General features: G+C 32.7%; 1 protein-coding gene across 1 annotated transcript; it reads right to left on the bottom strand.

Moving 5' to 3' along the window:
• Nucleotides 1-1038: 1038 nt before the first annotated feature.
• LOC148611986 (uncharacterized) lies at nucleotides 1039-19431 on the bottom strand. Its single transcript, XM_088595436.1, has 7 exons — nucleotides 19254-19431; nucleotides 18162-18243; nucleotides 6193-6504; nucleotides 5479-5579; nucleotides 2877-2985; nucleotides 2109-2317; nucleotides 1039-1226 (listed from the first exon to the last, which is right to left on the bottom strand). Exons 1-7 carry the CDS (start codon nucleotides 19404-19406, stop codon nucleotides 1143-1145), a joined length of 1050 nt encoding a protein of 349 aa, XP_088451562.1. The 5' UTR covers nucleotides 19407-19431; the 3' UTR covers nucleotides 1039-1142.
• Between the last annotated feature and the right edge of the window lie 442 nt (nucleotides 19432-19873).

Here is a 19873-nt window from a genome sequence, read left to right as displayed (position 1 = left end):
GAGATGTTGAGGATGCTCATCATTTCTTTATTGACTGTCCCTTACACGAAAACACTCGAGTAATCCTTATGAATAACATTAGTTGGCTACCCGATGATTTGCCATTGAATGTAAATCTTTTGACTCATGGAAATCCAAACTTAACTTATAATCAAAATGTTCGTTTAATAAAACATGTCAATAGATATATCAAAGAAACTAAAAGATTTTCTGTTGTTTGATGAAATTTGATGAAATAGTGATATGCCCATGTTTTCTTCACCATCACAACATTCCTCTCAACTGTCTTATTTTTTCTTTCCTTTTCTCAAACTCTTCTCTTCTAAGTCTTATTTTTCACTTTATTTTTTATCTAGTGTTTGAAAAATGTAATTGATGCATGCTTTTTGACAAAATATTGTACATTGCTATTGTATATGGGAGAGGACCTCGTAAGTATGTTTTACTTTGGTCCAATCCTTTTCGTTTATTACAAATAAAATATGTTTAAACTAAGTCATGCTATGTTTGTTTCACTTTGTTTTACTGCATATTGAGTTTTTCTCCTGTGTCTTGTGTGAAATGTTTTTGATTGGATTCCTTTGTGACTTGTGTAGAGGAGCTGCATTATTGTTGATAGACTATTACTGAATTTTAATTAACTTACAATATGACGGATGCGGCTAGCGGAACAGAATATTCTTACTCTTCATGGAGACCTTTTTTTATTTTATTTTTGTTATTATTATTATTTTTTTGTGAGAGTTCATATAGCTATAGTGCTTTAGCTTTTGTGTCAGATCTTGTTTTCCTTATCTTTAGCATTTATATGGTTCGCTACATTTTTCATGTAGGTCGTCTTTTTTTCCTGTTCTTACGTTCTAACAATGCACTTTGATTTAGACGTAATAAACAGTTAGGTTTTATTTGAATTGTCCCATTGATAACACTTCGATATTTTTCGCCGATATTGTAAAAAAAACCGGGAAAAGATTAAGTGAAAGTCGATGATGTTACCGGCTAATGGAGAAAAAAAAAGCTTGGAATGCAGTAGTATTTAATAGCGGAAGAAAACAGTAAATTTGTCTATAAACTAAAAGCATGCTTATAAAATATCAGAAATAAAAATTAAAAGCGATAAATCAACGGCCATGTCTGTTAAATTATTGATTACACTTTCCTTTTGTCAGCTTAATATTGTCCAAATAAATTTTCCAGCCTTTCTTCCATTTTCCAACTATGTAAATCTGCAAAAAAATGCGAAAAAAAACGGAAATATTTGTATTGTATGATCGTTTGCAACGCCGGGTATCTTCTACTTTAAAATTAAAAGATCATGAGTAAATGAGTATCCCTATAAACATTCTAGAAAGGATCAAAAGTTTCCTGTATTTCGTTGTTAAACTTATCCACTGGAATTCACTAGAAAAAAAAACAAAATGATATGCCCTAACGCAAACAAAATGAAAATCATAGATTTTGATACTTATTCATAAACGATTTTCTCTGAGTTTTACATACACAAAACATATATCAACTGGTATTTGGATTCTTTCAATTCAAAACTTATACAATTTGAAACAAGGAATATAAAGAATTATTCAGTAAAACTTCAATTAACCGAATCCTTTTCAGAGTGAACTTTTGTTCGGTTAAGGCATGTGTTCGGATTATACAGGTAATGAATGCTCTAGAACTGACATGAACGAGATTGCTGTAATATCGGGTTTAAACAGGTTTCCGGTTTATTCAGGGCTTGGATTAAATAGGTTTCTATATCTGAAAATCAGTCGTAACTGTTCCTATACTTAAGGAGGTAGACCTAGGGTAAGGGACACAACTCTTAAAAATCATTGGGCGTTTTTATTCAGTATTTGACGTCAGTCTCATGTAAGCATCAAAATAACTTCGACTCATTTCATTCTGTTTCAAAGGACAGCTTGAAAGGCTTTGGTGAAATTGAATTTGATACAAACATATCATTGATTTCAGTTTGATTCACTTGAATTGATCAATTATGTGCATTCTTACAAAAAGAAATATCGTTTTATTGTATATGAAATCATAACAAAACTAAAACTTGAATGAAACTTTTAAGAATGTAGAAAACAAAAGAGAAAATCTCATACCACTGGGTCTATCAGCTTCGATATGGTTACTTCTGCTTTTTTAAACCAATCATCACGGTGGTTTCCCTTTCCACGTCTTTTCCAAATAATTTTATACGACTTGTTATAATGATAATCTTCTTGAATAACATACAGTGTGCTTTTACCATTACCCTTTCTTGAATACATGGCGTAGTAAAACTCTAGACAATAGCCTGCAATATCATCATCTAAAAAAAAAGGGAAAATATATTTCGATGTTGATATTGATATTTGTGTATGTGTGGTATTCTTGATCTTAGTTCTTCGGTATTTGGTCAAAGGATAATGCTGTTACATGTATAAAGGACAAAATTAACAGCCGTTCTCAAATCACGAAATATCGACACACCAAAGGCAAAACTATAAAGTTTCTAGAATATAAATGGTGGTTTTCTTTAAAGGTTATAGCCCTCAATTGGTCAATCAGTCTCTGCCCTTAATCACTGGATACACGCAGCTTTGATTAATTCCACAGATTTATTTTTTTATGATACGGTCAATGAAACTGAATATTTTAAAGCGAAAATTTTACAATTTCACTGCTATCAGTAATATGTTTGTATTATATTCAATTTCACCAAAGCCTCTCAACCTTTCGTTTGAAGCAGGATAAAATGAATCCAAGTTAATTAGATGCTTACATAAGATTGATGTAAAATGCTGAATACAAACGTTCCAATAATTTTTAAGAGTTGTGTTCCTTACGCTAGGTCTACCTCCTTAAATACTTGCATAATTTTGGTATACCTTGAAGGGAGTATCTCATTGTTGATAGCACGGCCAATGATTTCTTTTTCTTATAGCCAGGATTCAAAGATAAGGAATAGCTTCCATCGTACACCTTTTCATTTTCACTCTACAAAATATCAGAATGCATTGTAGCACTTCCATGGTTTTACATTTTGTTTATATTTTGTCGATTTTTTTTAAAAGTAGCAGTCTTTGTAAGAATCATGCAAATTTTGTAATAAGTGATTACCCCTCCCCCCCCCCCCCCGAAAGGCTTAACATGTTTATTAATTTTTTTATTAAGTTGTTTTATGGATCTATATGATGAAATGTTAAAATCATTCATTCATGCTCTTGAGAGAAAATTCACACAAAATATTCACTAGATTCTATTATGCTTTAGCGACATTTACAGGGTTATCTCCCTTAATTTTGAATTCTATAGTACATTCCTTATAATTTATATCTCCTACGAACAGGGGTCATATGAAAAGCCGCATGTAAATTTCTGTTTAGTATTACATTTTAAACAAAATATGAAAAAAATATGAAGGCTTTCCAACCATGAATTACTTTTTGCATGATACTTAGATGGAGTACTTAATATCAACAAAATCATACAAATAGCAAAGTGTAAAATCCAATAGGCTCCCAGGAGCCTGAATCGCTCACCTAGTAATTTTGTTGTCTTTCAAGGCAACAACTCTAACACGGAGCTGTCCAACAATTTTGACTCGCAGTAGACTTTAGTAGGCCTTACATAAGGATCATTTCATAAATTGTAAGTTTCATTCTTTCTATTATAGTTTTCAAGATTTTGGCTGAAAACTGCTTAAATACACTTTTGCCTTTCACGGACAATAACTCCAACAAGCAGTCGTCCGATAACTTTGATCCCCATCACTTATGTAGGCCTTGTCATAAGAATCATTTCAGCAATGGAAAGTATCATTCTATCGATCATAGTTTTCAAAATATTGAACCGTCATTTTTCACCTTTCAAAGAGTCGTCTGATAATTTTGATCCCTGGTGACTTTTGTAGGCCTTGTAATTAGCGTCATTTAAAAATAATTTGGCTTAACCTAACGTTTTTGGAGAAATGTGAAAAAAAATTTCTGACTGATCCCTTTGTTCTATTTTAAGTAAAGGCGACCATGTTTTTCTGCGAATCAAAAATCCCTTCGTCAATTTTATGAAAAATACCCTAAGAACATTCATACCAAATTTGTGATTCCAATTGTTCAAGTAGTTTTAGAGGAAAAGATTTTTGAAAGAAATAGCATTAAAAATAGCAAAATAAATGTCGAACAGGGGCAATTACTCAAAGGTAGCTTGTAATTATCAGATTTAAAACGCAAATTGACTTCATATAGATCTCATCTTGCTGAACACTTTTACCTATGTCATAATTAGGCTAACCCTAATGAATTTGGAGATACATACGAAAAACTACTGCCTGACCCATTTGTTCCATTCTTAGTAACATCGGCCATGTTTTCGACGAATCAAAAATCCCCACATCATTTCTATGCAGAAACCCCAAAGGAACATTCATACCAGGTTTGGTTCAAGTTGGTCAAGTATTGTCAGTGTCAGAAGACATTGTTAACGACGACGACCCAGGCCAAGTGATGGAATGAAATTCAGTTACAAAACAGCATTTTGCCATTGACTAATTTCTGTAACAACTTTGGTAATAGATATCTTTTGTTAAAATTGCTTTCTTTGTTAAAGGATAGATAATAGCCACGACCCGTTCGTTCGACCATGAACCCAACTCCCTTGAAACCGCTGCACGGATTTTCTTTAAAATTGTACGATTGTTAGATGCAATGTCTGGTTAATCATATCGCGCCGCAATTCCGTTTTGAAAAAAAAATACGGAACTTGAGAAAATTTGACAGTTTTTTTTACATAGTTACAATAGAAGGATTTTACTATCAGTGCAGTTTGTCCATGCCCCCAGTTTTTAGTGGAGTCCGAGTTGCTCATTTACTTTTGTTACTTTATATGTATTATTTTAATGTATTTTGTCGTGTTTGTCTGTTTTCCATGTCTGGTCGTTGCCTCTGGATTACATTCTTGTGATTTCCGCTAGAATCTTCGCTCCTTGATTACTCTTCTAGCGCAACTCCTCTGAAACCGCTGGGCAATTTTTTTTATAATTTTGTACGATTGTTCGATACAGTATGTAGTTGATCATAACGCATCACCATTTCGTTTTGAAAAAAAAAATATTCAGGTTTAATGGGACGTTTGCACTTCTATTTTGTTTGAGCAGCAGCGGGGAACGTGTGGCTAGTTGTGTCTTTCGGTTGTTACACAAGTGAGATAACAGTAACATGTATATAAACTGTAAAAAAAATAATAATTTGCAGGAGTCGGTTGACGTATGTGAGAGGTAATAGTTTTCAAATGCAGAACTGCATGCAGAAAAAAATAAAACTATAGTTACATGTAAGTAAAAATGAAGACCAATACCAAAACAAAACAAAAACAAAAAACAAAAAACAAACCGTTGACAGTTTTTGAACCTTATACGGACCAGCACTTAATTACAACTATAGCAATCTGCAATATGCAGTTGCTGGTTTTATCTTATCCCCATTGATAACATACCTTACTAACAACTTCCCAGAAACCGCCAGTTATTCCCAAGTCTTCAAATATGCAGGGTGTGTTCGATTGATCATCAGTATCTTTTTCGAATCCACAAAATCCTAAAACAAACACCATATTTGTTTCTGTTTAATTTGCTTTGCACGATGGATCAAAAGTTTGAGTTCACATTTACATTGTAAGCGTCATTTCAAAAATAATATTAACTTAACTAGAATATAAATCTATCGTGCACTTTGATTTTTAAATTACTTTATGATAATGACTTTAAAATGAGTCACTTTCTTGCTACTTTCACTTTCGAATTTCGATTTTTTTAGATTCAAAACTCAACTTCTAAATTATACGTACCCCAACTCCCAATTTAAATAAAACTTCTATAAAATATAAATTTATCATCCCATAAAATAATTGACCAAATCCTCGATTTTCTACACACCACAGCATTTAATGCGTTTTAATATGATTTAGTATGTCATCGAATTCATGACTTTTATCCTTGTATTATCGATTGGTTTAACGTCTCTGATTGTTGTAAACGTTAAAACGTATATTATGAACATATGTATGGTAGTGACAAATTTGCGGTGGCTTCAAACTGTCCGGACAATGTAAAAAATAAGGGTGTCATTTCTTAAACTGAAACTGCATCTAACTCTACATATATAACATTCCGTGGATTTGATTGTTTCCTTTCCATTTGATTCAACATACTTATTGTGGTCGTTGGTGTAGTCTGTGTTGACGTTGTTGGCGCAATTTCTTTCGTCGTTGTTGGTTTTGTTGAAAGTTTAATCGGTGTTGTTGTTGGAGTAGTTGGTTGAGCTGTCGTTGGCTTTGTAGTCGTTGACGTTGTTGTTGTTGGAGTAGCTGGTTGTGTTGTCGTTTGCTCTGCTGTAGTTGGTTTTGTTGTTGGTTTTGTAGGTGGTTGCGTTGTTGTTGGTGTCTCCACCGTTGTCGTCTGTGTAGTTGGTTTCGTTGTGGGTTGCGTGGTTTGTTGCGTTGGTGGCACTGTTAACGGATTGTCTGTAAAAAATGTGTATACTGCACTGCATGCTTGAATCACTAAAATCACTTTTACAATGTCAAAATTGTACACTGTTACATAGTATTTTTATGGGGTAACTATTTCTGCAGTTTCGGCAGTAGGCTTAACCGTAAATTCAATTTAATATACGAAATGCGACCTTTTGATTTAAAAAGCAAATTGACATGAAATCTACGCGTCAGTGGCGAACCCAGAATGGGTGCAGGGGAATGACAGCTCCCTCTTTTTATTGGAAAATTTGTTACTTTGCAAAAAAAATGGCAAATAATGTCCGAACATCCCCTTTTTCTGACGAACACTGGAGCAATAACCAAAAGCGTGAAGTAAGTTAAAAACTAACATGTACTGCAATTATCAAGAACGACAAGTAGATTCTGTTATTAATGCAATAATGAAGAACATATTGCAGATAATTCGTTAGATAAATTTTAGTATCATAAAAAGATGTTCTCCAAAACTTAAAAAAAAAGAAAAGATCTAAAGATTTTGCACTTTTAAAATTTTTTTTTACTCTGGTATACCATAGATGAATAGATTCCTTATACAAATATTTTCCAAGAAACTATAATCGTTTCCTGATTACCTACGCATCACTCCGCTGGCCTCTGCTATAGAGATGTGAAAAATCAGATGATATAAGCACTACTCATCATAACAAATACGCGATGCCATTTCCGGTGTACTGCATAAATAGGACGGGTATAGTACTGTGTGTGGCAGGGGTATAAAGCTTTGAAATGGCGAATATACTATTTGTTCAGGAGATTGTCCTTATAACTCGACAATCTAAGTACCATCATACATGTTTTATGTGGTCTGTGTGGTAGTAATTTAAAGCTTTAAGACATGTATATGTTATCACACCAAATTACATGTATGATGTTTTTTTCATTACCTGGACGCAAAGGTTTGTATAATATATGTTCAAATACTTATATCATTTCACAATGGAGTTAAAAATAATCTGGGTGATTGAAAAGTTCGTTAATGGAAAATTAATCGAACCATACTCTATTAGGATGGGTATATAATGTGCATGTTAGTCTCTAACAAAACCCAGGATTATCAGCAATGCTTTTGAAGAATATCGTCTTTAAAAGCATGCTTAAATTGATTATCTTCCACGTGACACCAGGAACATTTGCACATTATCCATGTTTATGTAAGTAAATGAAGAAAAAAAAGCATATAAAGGTAACAATAGCAATTTAATAGCAGGAAATACAAAAGATCTACACAAAAAAGATAAATTATCTGAAGGAAGTTCTTTGATAGACGTTCAAGATGAACATAACCAGGTGCCATTTCTTTTCAGTTTCGCTGTCCTTTTCTTAGTGCGATGTTATCCAAGTAAATAGTGCCATCTGTATTTCCAAATATGTACATCTGAAATGATGGAATATAACGTTTCGGAACTCAGCTTGATAATTTAACAGGTATAAGTGTTAGAATGCTTGGATTTAAACAAAATAAATTAATAAGTCAACTTGCAATATTCGCATTTTTCGTTTTCATATCCGGAAAGCATCTACAAAAAAACTTATGAGAGTTTTAAAAACAAAGCCCGTATTAACATATACGCCATTACATGTAAGGAATTATCAACAAACACATGTTTTGATAGTGTTATGAGATCCGTTCTAATCTCCCAGGGGAACTGTCAGAGAAGCCGACTCAATGACAGTTCTAAAAGTGTCATAGGACAGTTATAGAACCAGCTCTTCTGACAGTTCTGCTAGCAGAACAGTCTACACGAGAATATGTTTGCTACTAGCTCTTTTGGCGGTTCTAACATAGTTGGCTTCACGAGAACAGTTCTAGTGGTTGAGCCAACTCTGCTAGAACTATCAGAAGAGCCGGCTCTAGAATTGTCCAAGAACTGTTCTAACCTGTTATAGAACAGTTCTTCTGATAGTTTTAGAACAGTTTTTTGAGAGGTTAGAACTGATTCCATCTTTAGGTTATTTAATGCAAAGACAATAATAACCACATTCGCTTCATTTTATTCTATCTGACAATATCAGTTTTCCCCATTGACAAAAAAGTAACATTTGTTAAACATTTCATTTAACCCTTACAAAACAAAAAGTTAAGTAACACGCTTTCTGATTGGATAAACAAATTGTCCATCACCTCTAATTTTGTAATGTAACTATGACGTCATTAACCTTTTCAAATGTATTACTTGTCGAATTTTGATACTAAAATCAAATTATAAGGAATGACTTTTTTCTTTTCTTTTGGTCTATTTGAATTAAACTCAATCACGTGGTGCACACTAAATAACCTGCGAATCTTAAATAACATTACTTGAAACTGCCTTTATTTAACATTTAAAACCTCACTTTTGTAACATTCAGACCCTCACTTTCCTCATAAAATTTGGGGCCAGTATATTCAGTGCTGATATTTCTTTTATAACAAAACTTAGTGTAATATTTTGGAGGGTTTTAAATAAAATTATATCGCAAATATTGGCAAACAATGTTTCTCATTTCAGATAAATACTTTTTTTATATTCATATAATTTAATTTCAAAAGCAACTAGCTTCCTGAATGCATGAAAAATATTCATAATCTCATAGACCAATGTTTGTAATGCGACCGTGACGTCATCAAACGTTTTTGATAATTTACACGTTCAATTTGAGACTAGAATTAAATTGTAAGGAATGACTGCTATATTGTTCCAGTTTATTTGAATTAACCTCAATCACATGGTGCACACTAATCGTTTGTTTGTATACCCCTCCGAAGATTAATAGATCTATATATTTATTCATTTTGGTGTTTATTCCTATTTTATTGAAATGAACATGCTGTATATACTAATGAAAAAGTGAAATATTTAATATTTAACATGGAAACGTGATTAAATTATTCAAAACTCAATTGTTTCAAAACTTCTTCTGGATCTAAAAATTCCACATAAAACCTAGAAACAAACGTGTCCCAAATACTTTTCTTAACATAAATTTTACCAAAGATTATCATGAAACTTAGGTGTTCCAAAATTTTAAAGATCGTGGCCCACAGTATTTTTTTTTGTTTTTGTTTTGTATTCTTTTGTTATGTTATGTTTTTTGTTTTTATTTGTTCTTGTTTTGATTTGCCCTTCGATTTTAAAAATATAAAATCAAAACTTTTAAGATTATGATAAATGTCAAACTCCTTCACAAAGAAGCATTAGGAAGCTTTTAATATCATAAAATTTAAAACTGCGTACACAGTCTTTCCGAAAATATATATGGAACATTCACCTAAAAAGTCACTCATATCGAAGAGTGACAGGACTATGTACGTGATACTTTAGCAGTCGCTTCTACTAACATCGCCAAAAAGTAGGAATACAGACAATTTATAATTTTTTAAAAATATGTAACAAGTAAAAATATGAGGATATCGAAGAGCCTGAATTGCTCTCCTGGCAAACTATGCACCCAAACGGTCGTTTTGTGCAGGTTAACATAAAGAACAACCATTTTAAGTTTCATTCAAATCCATTCAGTATTTTAAAAGGAGAAGATGGTTAAAAAATTGGTAACGACGACGACGGACTCCAAATGAAGACAATAGCTCACACTGTCTACGGTCAGGTTAGATAAAATGTCATAAACTACCTCTGGGTTTGTAAGTTCCAATACCATCATCCTTGCTTTATGCCACACTATACCCTCACTTTCAGTTTTTTTTCCAAAATGGAATAATAGTCTTCATATTGATCATAGACATCAACATACAATCCACAATAACGATCCGTGTACTTTACGGAGTTTATGAGGAAATCGAAATCTAGACAATATGCACTTTCATTTCCTAAAAAAAATACATCCAAAAGGTGATAGTAGTAATTTATCTTTAAGTTCATTGCTTTTCGTGTATTTATTATGACATTCCCTTAAAACTTGATTATTTTTATATTATTGTAATACTTTAAACATTTATATCACGAAGCATGATTGATATTCAGAAATTATGAATTGCAATTTAACTGCGAGATGATTAAAAGGGGAACATTTTTTGGTGAACACTATGTTTATACTCAGTTCTTGTCTAAAAGCCTTGTCCAATTGCAGATATGAAAATGCATTCCTCTTTCTGGGTTTTGTCAGAATGAAGGTTTCTTCATTCTAATTCAGTTCACTAAACAAAATACATAATTAGTAGCAGCCTTTATAAAAAGTCAGCCAGGAGGTGCTTTATGCATGCCAATATCTCACCAAATTTACTTTCATTTCATATTCAGAATCGGTTTCAGACCACATTATCAATCTTTAGGGTGTTGCACTCTTGAGATATAACATATATAGAATGTGCATGAAATTAACACCTTATAAAAGTAATCGTTCATTGTTAACTGTGATTTGGTTGATTTTAGTTTGAGATAAACGTATGATTTTCTCACAAAGTGCAAATCTGAACACAGAAAGACAAAAGTTTCCTAACAGTATAGCATCTTAAACACCAAAAATAGGTTGTTTGTTCGGAAGGTTTGTCTACATCATGAACGACTTATACCATTGGCAGTATCTGAATTTTATATGGACTCGTGCTTTTGTTCAAGTACCTTAGTTATCCACTTTTGTATACAGTTCAGCCAACCCATCCAGAGAATCCGCATATAAAACATGGTTCGCATTCTAAAAATAAAAACATTTTTTTTCATAACACACATTTTTATTATGACTGGTTAATTTACAACTAGTTAGGAAGCAATGGAAAACGGCTTTGCTTAATATGGAGTTATTTTTTTTTCTTATCCCTAGAATTTTCAATAATTAAGTCAATATACTTAATCAGTTTTTTGCGCACAGAAACAATATTTGAATTGTAATTATCTTTTTTCTTACTTGCATAAACTTGGAAACAGGAATAGGGAACCACCAAATAACGTACAAATGCACTGCTGCACATGTTTCAAAAATACTGATAAAACATAAATGGTATTCCAACTCTATTTAACTTTCTATGACGTATAATGTTATGGTTATGAGAATATATTCAATGGAAAATATCTTGAGACGATGAGGAAGTATGATAAGTTTATTATGTGACTTTTCATAATATTATAACCTAAAATTAATCATTCAAAAATCAAACTAGCAAGTGAGCAATGTCAGATCATTTCTTGAATATTTCTTGAAATTTAACTTGTTAAGAAGGAGATATGGTATTCTAACTAGCAATTAATGGGACTATCTTTACCATATGAGCTAATAACTATGGGGTTACCCTTGCCATATGAGTTAATAATAATGGGGTTACCCTTGCCATATGAGTTAATAATAATGGGGTTAGCCTTACCATATGAGTTAATAACTATGGGGTTACCCATACCATATGAGTTACTAACAATGGGTAAACCTTTACCATGTGAGTTAATGACAATGGGGTTACCCTTACCATATGAGTTAATAAGAATGTGTATCCCTTACCATAGGAGTTTGTAACCATGGGTAAACTAAACTAGGCATGCGTCTAAACTAGGCATGCGTCTAAACTAGGCATACGTGTCCTACATGTCTAAGGGTAAATCCATTCAATGTTTGAAAAGGAAGAGCGCATACAAACTGGTTATCAATTGCAACCATCTGAACCTCATCAGAATAATTGATAAAGTTACAATTTTAAATACTTCAAATATACAAATGTATTTTGAAATTCAAAATAGGAGATACATGGTATCAAAAGTATCTTCAAAGTCCATGAAATGGATTTTGAGGAGTTGTGGGTACACACGAGTGACTGGTGGACAAATAGAAAGACGAATAAAATGAAACGAAACCTTTCTTACTGTATACCACAACATTTTAGTAAACATTGGAAGTATAAAACATTATCGTTTCTGTCACTCTGCATGTTTGTATTACATCAGTTATGTAAATCATTTTAACTAAATGTCTGTTTTACCTCGCAAATTGATTATCAAATGGGTAACAAACTTTAAACTATTAATGGGCAGTGTTTAATTTTAATCAAACAGCAAAAGAGTATGCTGCTCATGACTATTTACTTATAAAAATATTCACTCAAGGAATTAACCAATAAAGTCAGATAAATATATCAATAACACGCCCAAGCTATTTGATTTGTCGTCTTTAACATGTTTGTATTATACTGTGTCTAAATCGAACCCAGAATAAAGTGATGACCTGTCCAAACCGGATTCCTTATCTAGGCCCTTCATTTCCATTCAATAAATTTCAAACATGTATAAGCAGGTTTCCCTGTGTTTGTAACTTACCACTGCATATGGTTTTGCGTCTCCACATCCCACCGACACACTCTGGTACATAAAATATGCAGGGTTTGCTTGAATGGTCATCATCTTCGAATCCACAAAACCCTTGAAATATAATATAAACGTATAAATGATAACACTATTTTATCATAATATTCTATTAAATGATAGATAATACATGAAAAATCCATGATGCACCCTATGAATGAAATCAAACACATATATCGACTTTTTATTTTTAAACGCCAGGAAGATGGGTTTGGTTTGATAGAAAGATGAGTACAAAAGAAAAAGAGAGTCAGCATCTCATTTAAAAGACGAACATTTCTGACACAAAACCATTGTACAGCAAATTAATGTGGTTCTGCTTAAAAAACCCGACTAGACCTCACATTTCTGAAAAGAGAGAAAATTGCATAAACCACTTGATATGAGCTGATATCAATAAAACACTCGTAGATTGGACAACCTTTACATATAGATCTATAACCTCACACGTAAGTTACCATAAGGATATCAAATGCACCCTTGACACCAGGTCGAAAAGATAATATAGATATAGACATCAATAAGGCAGAACAGTCAATACAAAAATCTCTGAAAGATCAGATATCACGTAACCAGCATACCTATAAAGGAAGTACATTAAAATGTACTAACTTAAAAACGTACGATACAGAGAATATCAATTATCCACCATGTTTATGTAACATCATCATCAATGAGTCTCTACTATATAATAAACGGTAGCCATGATATTCTAGATACAATTAAGACAAGTCCTAAACTGAAAATTGAAATACCAAATGCCAAGTTTTCCATTTCTGTGGTATAAGGAAGAGTCATTACAAAGGGATGGATAATGACGTATGCAAAAATAGCAAATTGGTCCTTAATAGAATTTCAAACAACGACGGGTCTTGGCGAAAAACAGTTGAAAACTAGTTAATCACAGCAAGATTATAGCTGTGAACATTTATCCTTTTAATTTCAGGTAGTTATAACAATCAGAACCGATACTAAAGTATGGATATGTACAATGAACTGTTTATACAATGTACCTAACCTCATTGTTGTTGCATGGTGTCATACATCAGTAAGAAAACATTATGATGTGTAGATATCGATAGGATAATTAACTGCAAAGAGTGAATAACTAAAATATTATCACGAATGTCGAAGAACGCCTTGATTTAACGAGCGTGCTTCCTCAGGCGTTTTTGGTAAGACTAATCATATTTTGGTTATTCAATATGACATGCACAACAAAGAACATAAAGTAATTAAAATCATACATACAAAGTAACAAAAGCAACTCGGACTCCACTAAAAACTGGGAGCATGGACCAGGTGCACCGGTAGGGTAAGCGTCCTCTGCTTTTCATAAATATACAATAGAATAAACGGAACATACTTTGTTTTACCATATAACAGCTGATTTACATATCAGTAGAAAATAGGTTTAAGAAACTAGAAGTTATGCTAAATTTCTAAATAAATAGAAACTGTCGATTTTAAATAATAACAAGTCTGCTCAAAACAAATGGTTGTCTAATTCGTTAATACTAAAATGCTTTTCAGGTTATTTCAAATTTGTTATATATATATATATATTATATTGGGTTGATCAAATCTACAACATACCAATCAAGGATTCATCGATTGACGTCGTTGTCATAATGGTTGTCGGTATCGGGTCTGCTGTCAAAGTTTCCTGGGGTAAAGGATTTTCTAGAAAAATAAACTTCCATTGCATTTCATGTCACATTTTGTCCTGAATGTCTTTAAATTGAAAAAACAAGAAAAACATAATTTTCATTTAACCCACAGCTAAAATAAAATTAAAGGAAAAAACAATTCTTTGCAATAATTTGAACAGATATTCACAAAATACAGGCGTGTGCATTTCAGAAATGGTAAATGTAATTCAAAGTAATTGTTACCAATTTATATATGAATTAATTTTACAGGTTTTAGTACACAATTTGTTTTTAATACATTAAAATCCAAAGCTTATTTTGAGCGAGTTGATAAATGTGAAGCCAACTTACAAAATATCATATTTTAAATAAATATGCCTAATATTGTTTCATTATTTATTTAAATAATTCATTCAATAATTACCTAGTCTAGATTTACTGTGAAGGGTATTCCTGTCACCAAAAATCAATAACACGGGAGCTTATCAAAATATCCGATAAACTTCTTAAGACAAGCTTCTCGGGAAAGTGCCATTATAAAACGTTGAACTTTCCATGAACAGGAAGCCAAGAACCGAGAAGAGTACCGCAATGTGACTTCCAACGTAGTATTAACACGAGCCCGGGGTTCATTTTGACGTTTACATCCATACTTATTGGTAAATATTATTATGCAATCGATCTAATGAGGTGGTTAAAATGTTGCGAATTACATAACTGAAACACGTTAAACTTGTATGAATGCACAGTATAACAACTTATATTTGAGGAATGATTGTTTTAATGTTCTACTTACAATTTGATTCGATGGAGCAGTGTAGTGAATAGAGTCGTCTTATTATTAGACGTAGTCTATATATAGTTGGAATTCAGCACTTGAGGTTTTTTTGGGTTTTTTTTACCACCTCCGTCAAAACGAAACAAAATACTCCTGCGCTGAATCTCAAAAGGGATTAGACTGTAGACTAAGTCTATTACATGTTTAGTCTTTGCATATTTGGCTTTTATTGTATCTTCATGACTTATTTCATTTAAAAAAAATATCAAATGAAAAAAACAATCCCTACCAACCGACCCTACACAGTTTTAGAATGGTGCTCGGAAACATAACATTATATTTTTCGGCCTCGTAAATTTCTCATCAATTGACTGACATGCACCAATATCTGTCTTACATGCACTGGAAAGTGTTAATTTTATCCCAAAATGTATTTTGCTGGGTTAAAGATTCAGCAAATGTTGTAGGCTATACAACGCTTAAAATATAGCGTGTATATTACAAATTGAATCACTAGTTCACGGATCGACATTAAATCACGTGATAATGCATTACCTTTAAAGAATTTAGTAAATGAACGTGGTCACATGACAACTAATTTCCCCGAATACACAATGACCCACATTCACGGATTTGACTACGCCTGGGACTGTGTAAACGCTTTGATACTTCAAACCGTCCGTGAGAGACCCAAACGATAGCAAAGGACGTTAAGAAACACCTCAGTCCGTCAAATATTACACATATGAGTGTAAACCGGGTGTATCAATATTGAGTATACATGTTAGCACGAAAACGAAAATTATACCAAGTGAAGGAACAGTCAGCTGATTGTTAGCGTCACTCACGTGCAAATAATTGGCTAACACTGTGTGACGAGATATTATTATTATTATTATTATCTTATTTTTTTATTTATTTGTTTATTTATTTTTATTATTTTGTTTGGGTGGGGGGGGGGGGGTTAAGTGGTTTATATTCACAAAGACAGTCGAATTATCTCCTTGAAGCAACGATATTCTAGTTTTATAATGCACAAAATGAAAGATGTAACGGATATACGGAAATTACTATCATTTTCAACTTTATTGTTACAGTGTTATTTAATTAAGAAACTAGATTTTAAATTTGTATCACTTGTTTTGGACAAACAGAGAGAAGAACTACTTAAATGACATAGAAATATTAGATTTTAAGTTTGCATCACGGGTATTAGACTTGTTTTGAATAAACAGAGAAAAAGAACAGTCATCCCACTTAACGGTATTACGAAATTGTTGATGACTTGATAGTCACATAAAATTTTGTCTATTAGATGATAAAATTCAACCAGAACACGTAAAAATTTTGAGACAAAATCAAAACAAATAGTCATACAAGGTAAATAATAATTATTTTATTATAGTGTCATATATTCGTGAATAATAGAAAGTTTACATATCGTTTCGGTAATTTTTTTTTACTCTTTATATAATAATGCTTATCTCTTGTGAAAACCGAAACAGAAATACATATCGTTTCAGTAATTTCGTTTTTACTCTTTATATAATAGTGCTCATCTCTTGTGAAAACCAAAACAGAAGTCATACAAGTATCTAGGTAGGGTTATGTCATAGCCACCAAGTTTAATAATGAACTTCCGTCAGTGACATCATAGAGACACAAACATGGAAATTTGTGATTATGTTTACGACGTACAGAAGGTTGGGGATGTATTTATCAGGCGAGCAAGGACGATGTGTACATGTACAAGCCAAAATCATTTCAGTAATCAATTATTTATACATTGTGCCTGCAGTTGAGGGAGTAATCAAGGGAACCAAGGTTATAGCGGTAATCATATGAGAGTGGCATACTAGATTACCACACGTAGGAAGAATATCTCCCGAGTGATATTATTTTCTGTGTGTGGTGATCTAGTATATTATACTTCATATTAAATTCTAGAATTTTGATTAGATAAAATGATAAGTGGTATTCCAGTGTACCACTCTTCCTTTGAGGATACCACCCTTTCTTCGAGTATACCACCTGCTCCGATCGGAAATGTATCTTGCCCTTACCGTTGCGCAGTCCGGTATTACTGTACATTTTCTAATTTCCACTCAAAACAAAAACACCAGACGACAGTTACACCTGACTACCAGAATGAATAGCAGACAAACATTTTTAAGGGTGGTTTTGCATAGGGAAAAAAACACTTCACAATGAGAAATATTAAGTCAATGGATCTTTTGATATTTCTTACCAATATCAATAGAAGGATAGTATACTGGTTAAAAAGATATTCAGTATGATATAACACATACTGCCTGCAGTTGAGGGTGGTATACTAAATCGCCACACTCAGGTAAGAATATCGCCCTCGACTACGTCTCGGGCGATATTCTTCCTTCGTATGGTAATCCAGTATACCACCCTCAATTGCAGGCAGTACGTGTTATATTATACTGAATATCATTATTAAATTCGTAATCGATATTTTACTTAAACAATCTGATGCACCGTTCTAAAAAAAAGAGGTGGAACAATCTCACTGCTCTTTGCACAATCGATCCAAGTGTCTTCTTTGTGACATTATTTACAAAAAAATCTGATAATTTGTTCATTTACGTTTTATTTTCCCATTTTTTTTTACAAATTATCGTCTGATGTTTTTGTTTGAGCGGAAGTATGAACAAAATGGACAAAAGAACGGTAAGGATAAGAAATATTTCCGGTGACATTCTTGTTAGAAGGGTAGCATCATTCACGATTAGGGTGATATACACAAGTATACCATATACAAAGATACCAACCTCCTGAACTTGCTGAGGAAGCTCGATATACTTGATAAGGGTGGTTTACGGGAATAATTCATCTTTGTAAACCAATGAAAAATGTAGAATTCATTTGAGGTATAATATATTCACATACCACACGTTCCAGGTGTAAGCCTGATGTCATCGATCGCCATATCCGACTGATAATCGTCTCCTTTTATGCCTTCAAATATTATCTTAAAAAATAAAATGATTTATATCATGGCATATCAGTACAGAATTATATAGAAAGGAAAAATGAAAACTATGAAAGAGTTATCGAGGGAACCAATATTCTAGCAGAAATCAAAAGAATTTTATCCAGGGACAACGCCCAGACAGCAAAAAACAGACACACACATCAAAGAACATAAAATAACCAAAATAATACATACATAGTAACGAAAGTAAATGAGCAACTCGGACGCCACGAAATCTGGGAGCATGGAACAGTTGCACCGGTATGGTAAGCGTCCTCTGCTTTTCTAGAAACACCTGCCCAGTAGCTAATAAAAAGTCTAGAGAAGACGAAAGAGGAAAGAAAAACTATGACACGTTGATGAAATCATCGTTATATATTCACATGATTTCGAAATGTTGTTTCACTCAGTGAAATGCTATGATTAAACATACCTGCTGTACCGGGTGTACCACTTGCAATGTAGATTCAAGTTTTTCAATAAGCAAAAGGATACATTGTTTTTTTTATAATTAAATCAATTTATGGTTAACAACGTAAGAAAATATAAAAATCAGCGCTGCCTGTAATGCCGTAATTACCTAATACCTCCCAAACAAACAGCAATGTTGGTATTATCTTTACGATTAAAAATCTAAGATTTGGTAAGCTTGTTACAATCTTAGTTTATACCCCCCCCCCCACTCCACCCCCAAAAAATACTGTCATCAGGCACTGTCAACAGAAATACTCCAAGAATTATATAGCCAATTGCTTGGAAAATGTATAAGTAAAAAAATCAAATACCGGGAAGGTACTTTAATTCGTAGATATCAATTTTCGTGGATCAGGGAAGAAACACAAATTCGTGGATTTTAAGTTTTCAGTATACACATCAATGGGAATCTATTTTTCAATGGGAACTAAGATTGACTACCCACGAAAACCATGAATATTGGTATCCCGCGAATAATCGTACTTTAACAGTAAGCACGAAGAAGAAATTGATATTTTAATAGTGCATTATACCTTCAAATTATCAACAGCATCGATATCTATACGTTCCTCTAGCCAAAGTTTACCCTGGTCTTGTGACTTTGTAAATAGAAGTTCTTTATTTGATGACGAACGCTCCATGTACACATTTAGGGTGCCCATACTTTTGGGATAGTAACTGCGCATGTGATACCAGAATGATAAGCACCGTTCTACCCCTAAAATATTAAATGTAATAAAAAGTTAAATAGGGTTAATGGTATTTTAAGCAGTTACAGCACTGAAGGTTGATTTTACCGCATTTATTTTAAAGTAACACTGTTCAGAAACAATCGTGAAGACTTTTAATCATTGGCACGCATTACACATGTTACTAAGTAATCGTAAATGCAAGTCATTGTTATAAGTAGTAATTTACAAAAATCTTTAACATGTCAAAACTTATCATGATATGTTTTTTGTAAAGTTGGCTTAGATTATTACTTTTCAATCTCTAGAACATTGAACATCAATACTTATTAAATTTGTTGCATTCAATTACCATTGAATTGTTCTATCCAATTATGTTATTAAAAGATATTTGACTTGAAGGGTTTCTGTACTAACTTTTTGCCAATTCCCGGCCTAGAGTTCCTAATGTTAAAGATAATTTA

The sequence above is a fragment of the Perna viridis genome, chromosome 7 (genome assembly GCF_037379345.1).
Source record: "Perna viridis isolate PV_CMFRI_1.1 ecotype Kerala chromosome 7, ASM3737934v1, whole genome shotgun sequence".
NCBI classification, from domain to species: domain Eukaryota; kingdom Metazoa; phylum Mollusca; class Bivalvia; order Mytilida; family Mytilidae; genus Perna; species Perna viridis.
Note: the sequence above shows the minus strand (reverse complement) of the source record. Positions and strands in the feature narration are given on the sequence as shown.

Bases quoted from the DNA above. Each gene is read 5' to 3' on its own strand.
- LOC148611986 (XM_088595436.1), bottom strand. From the start codon at position 19,406: ATGCGCAGTTACTATCCCAAAAGTATGGGCACCCTAAATGTGTACATG. The intron at 6,505-18,161 runs GTATGTGAATAT...CATTTTTTACAG, and splicing joins GCTTACACCTGGAACGTGTG to ACAATCCGTTAACAGTGCCA. The intron at 1,227-2,108 runs GTATGAGATTTT...ATTTTTTTGCAG, and splicing joins CGAAGCTGATAGACCCAGTG to ATTTACATAGTTGGAAAATG.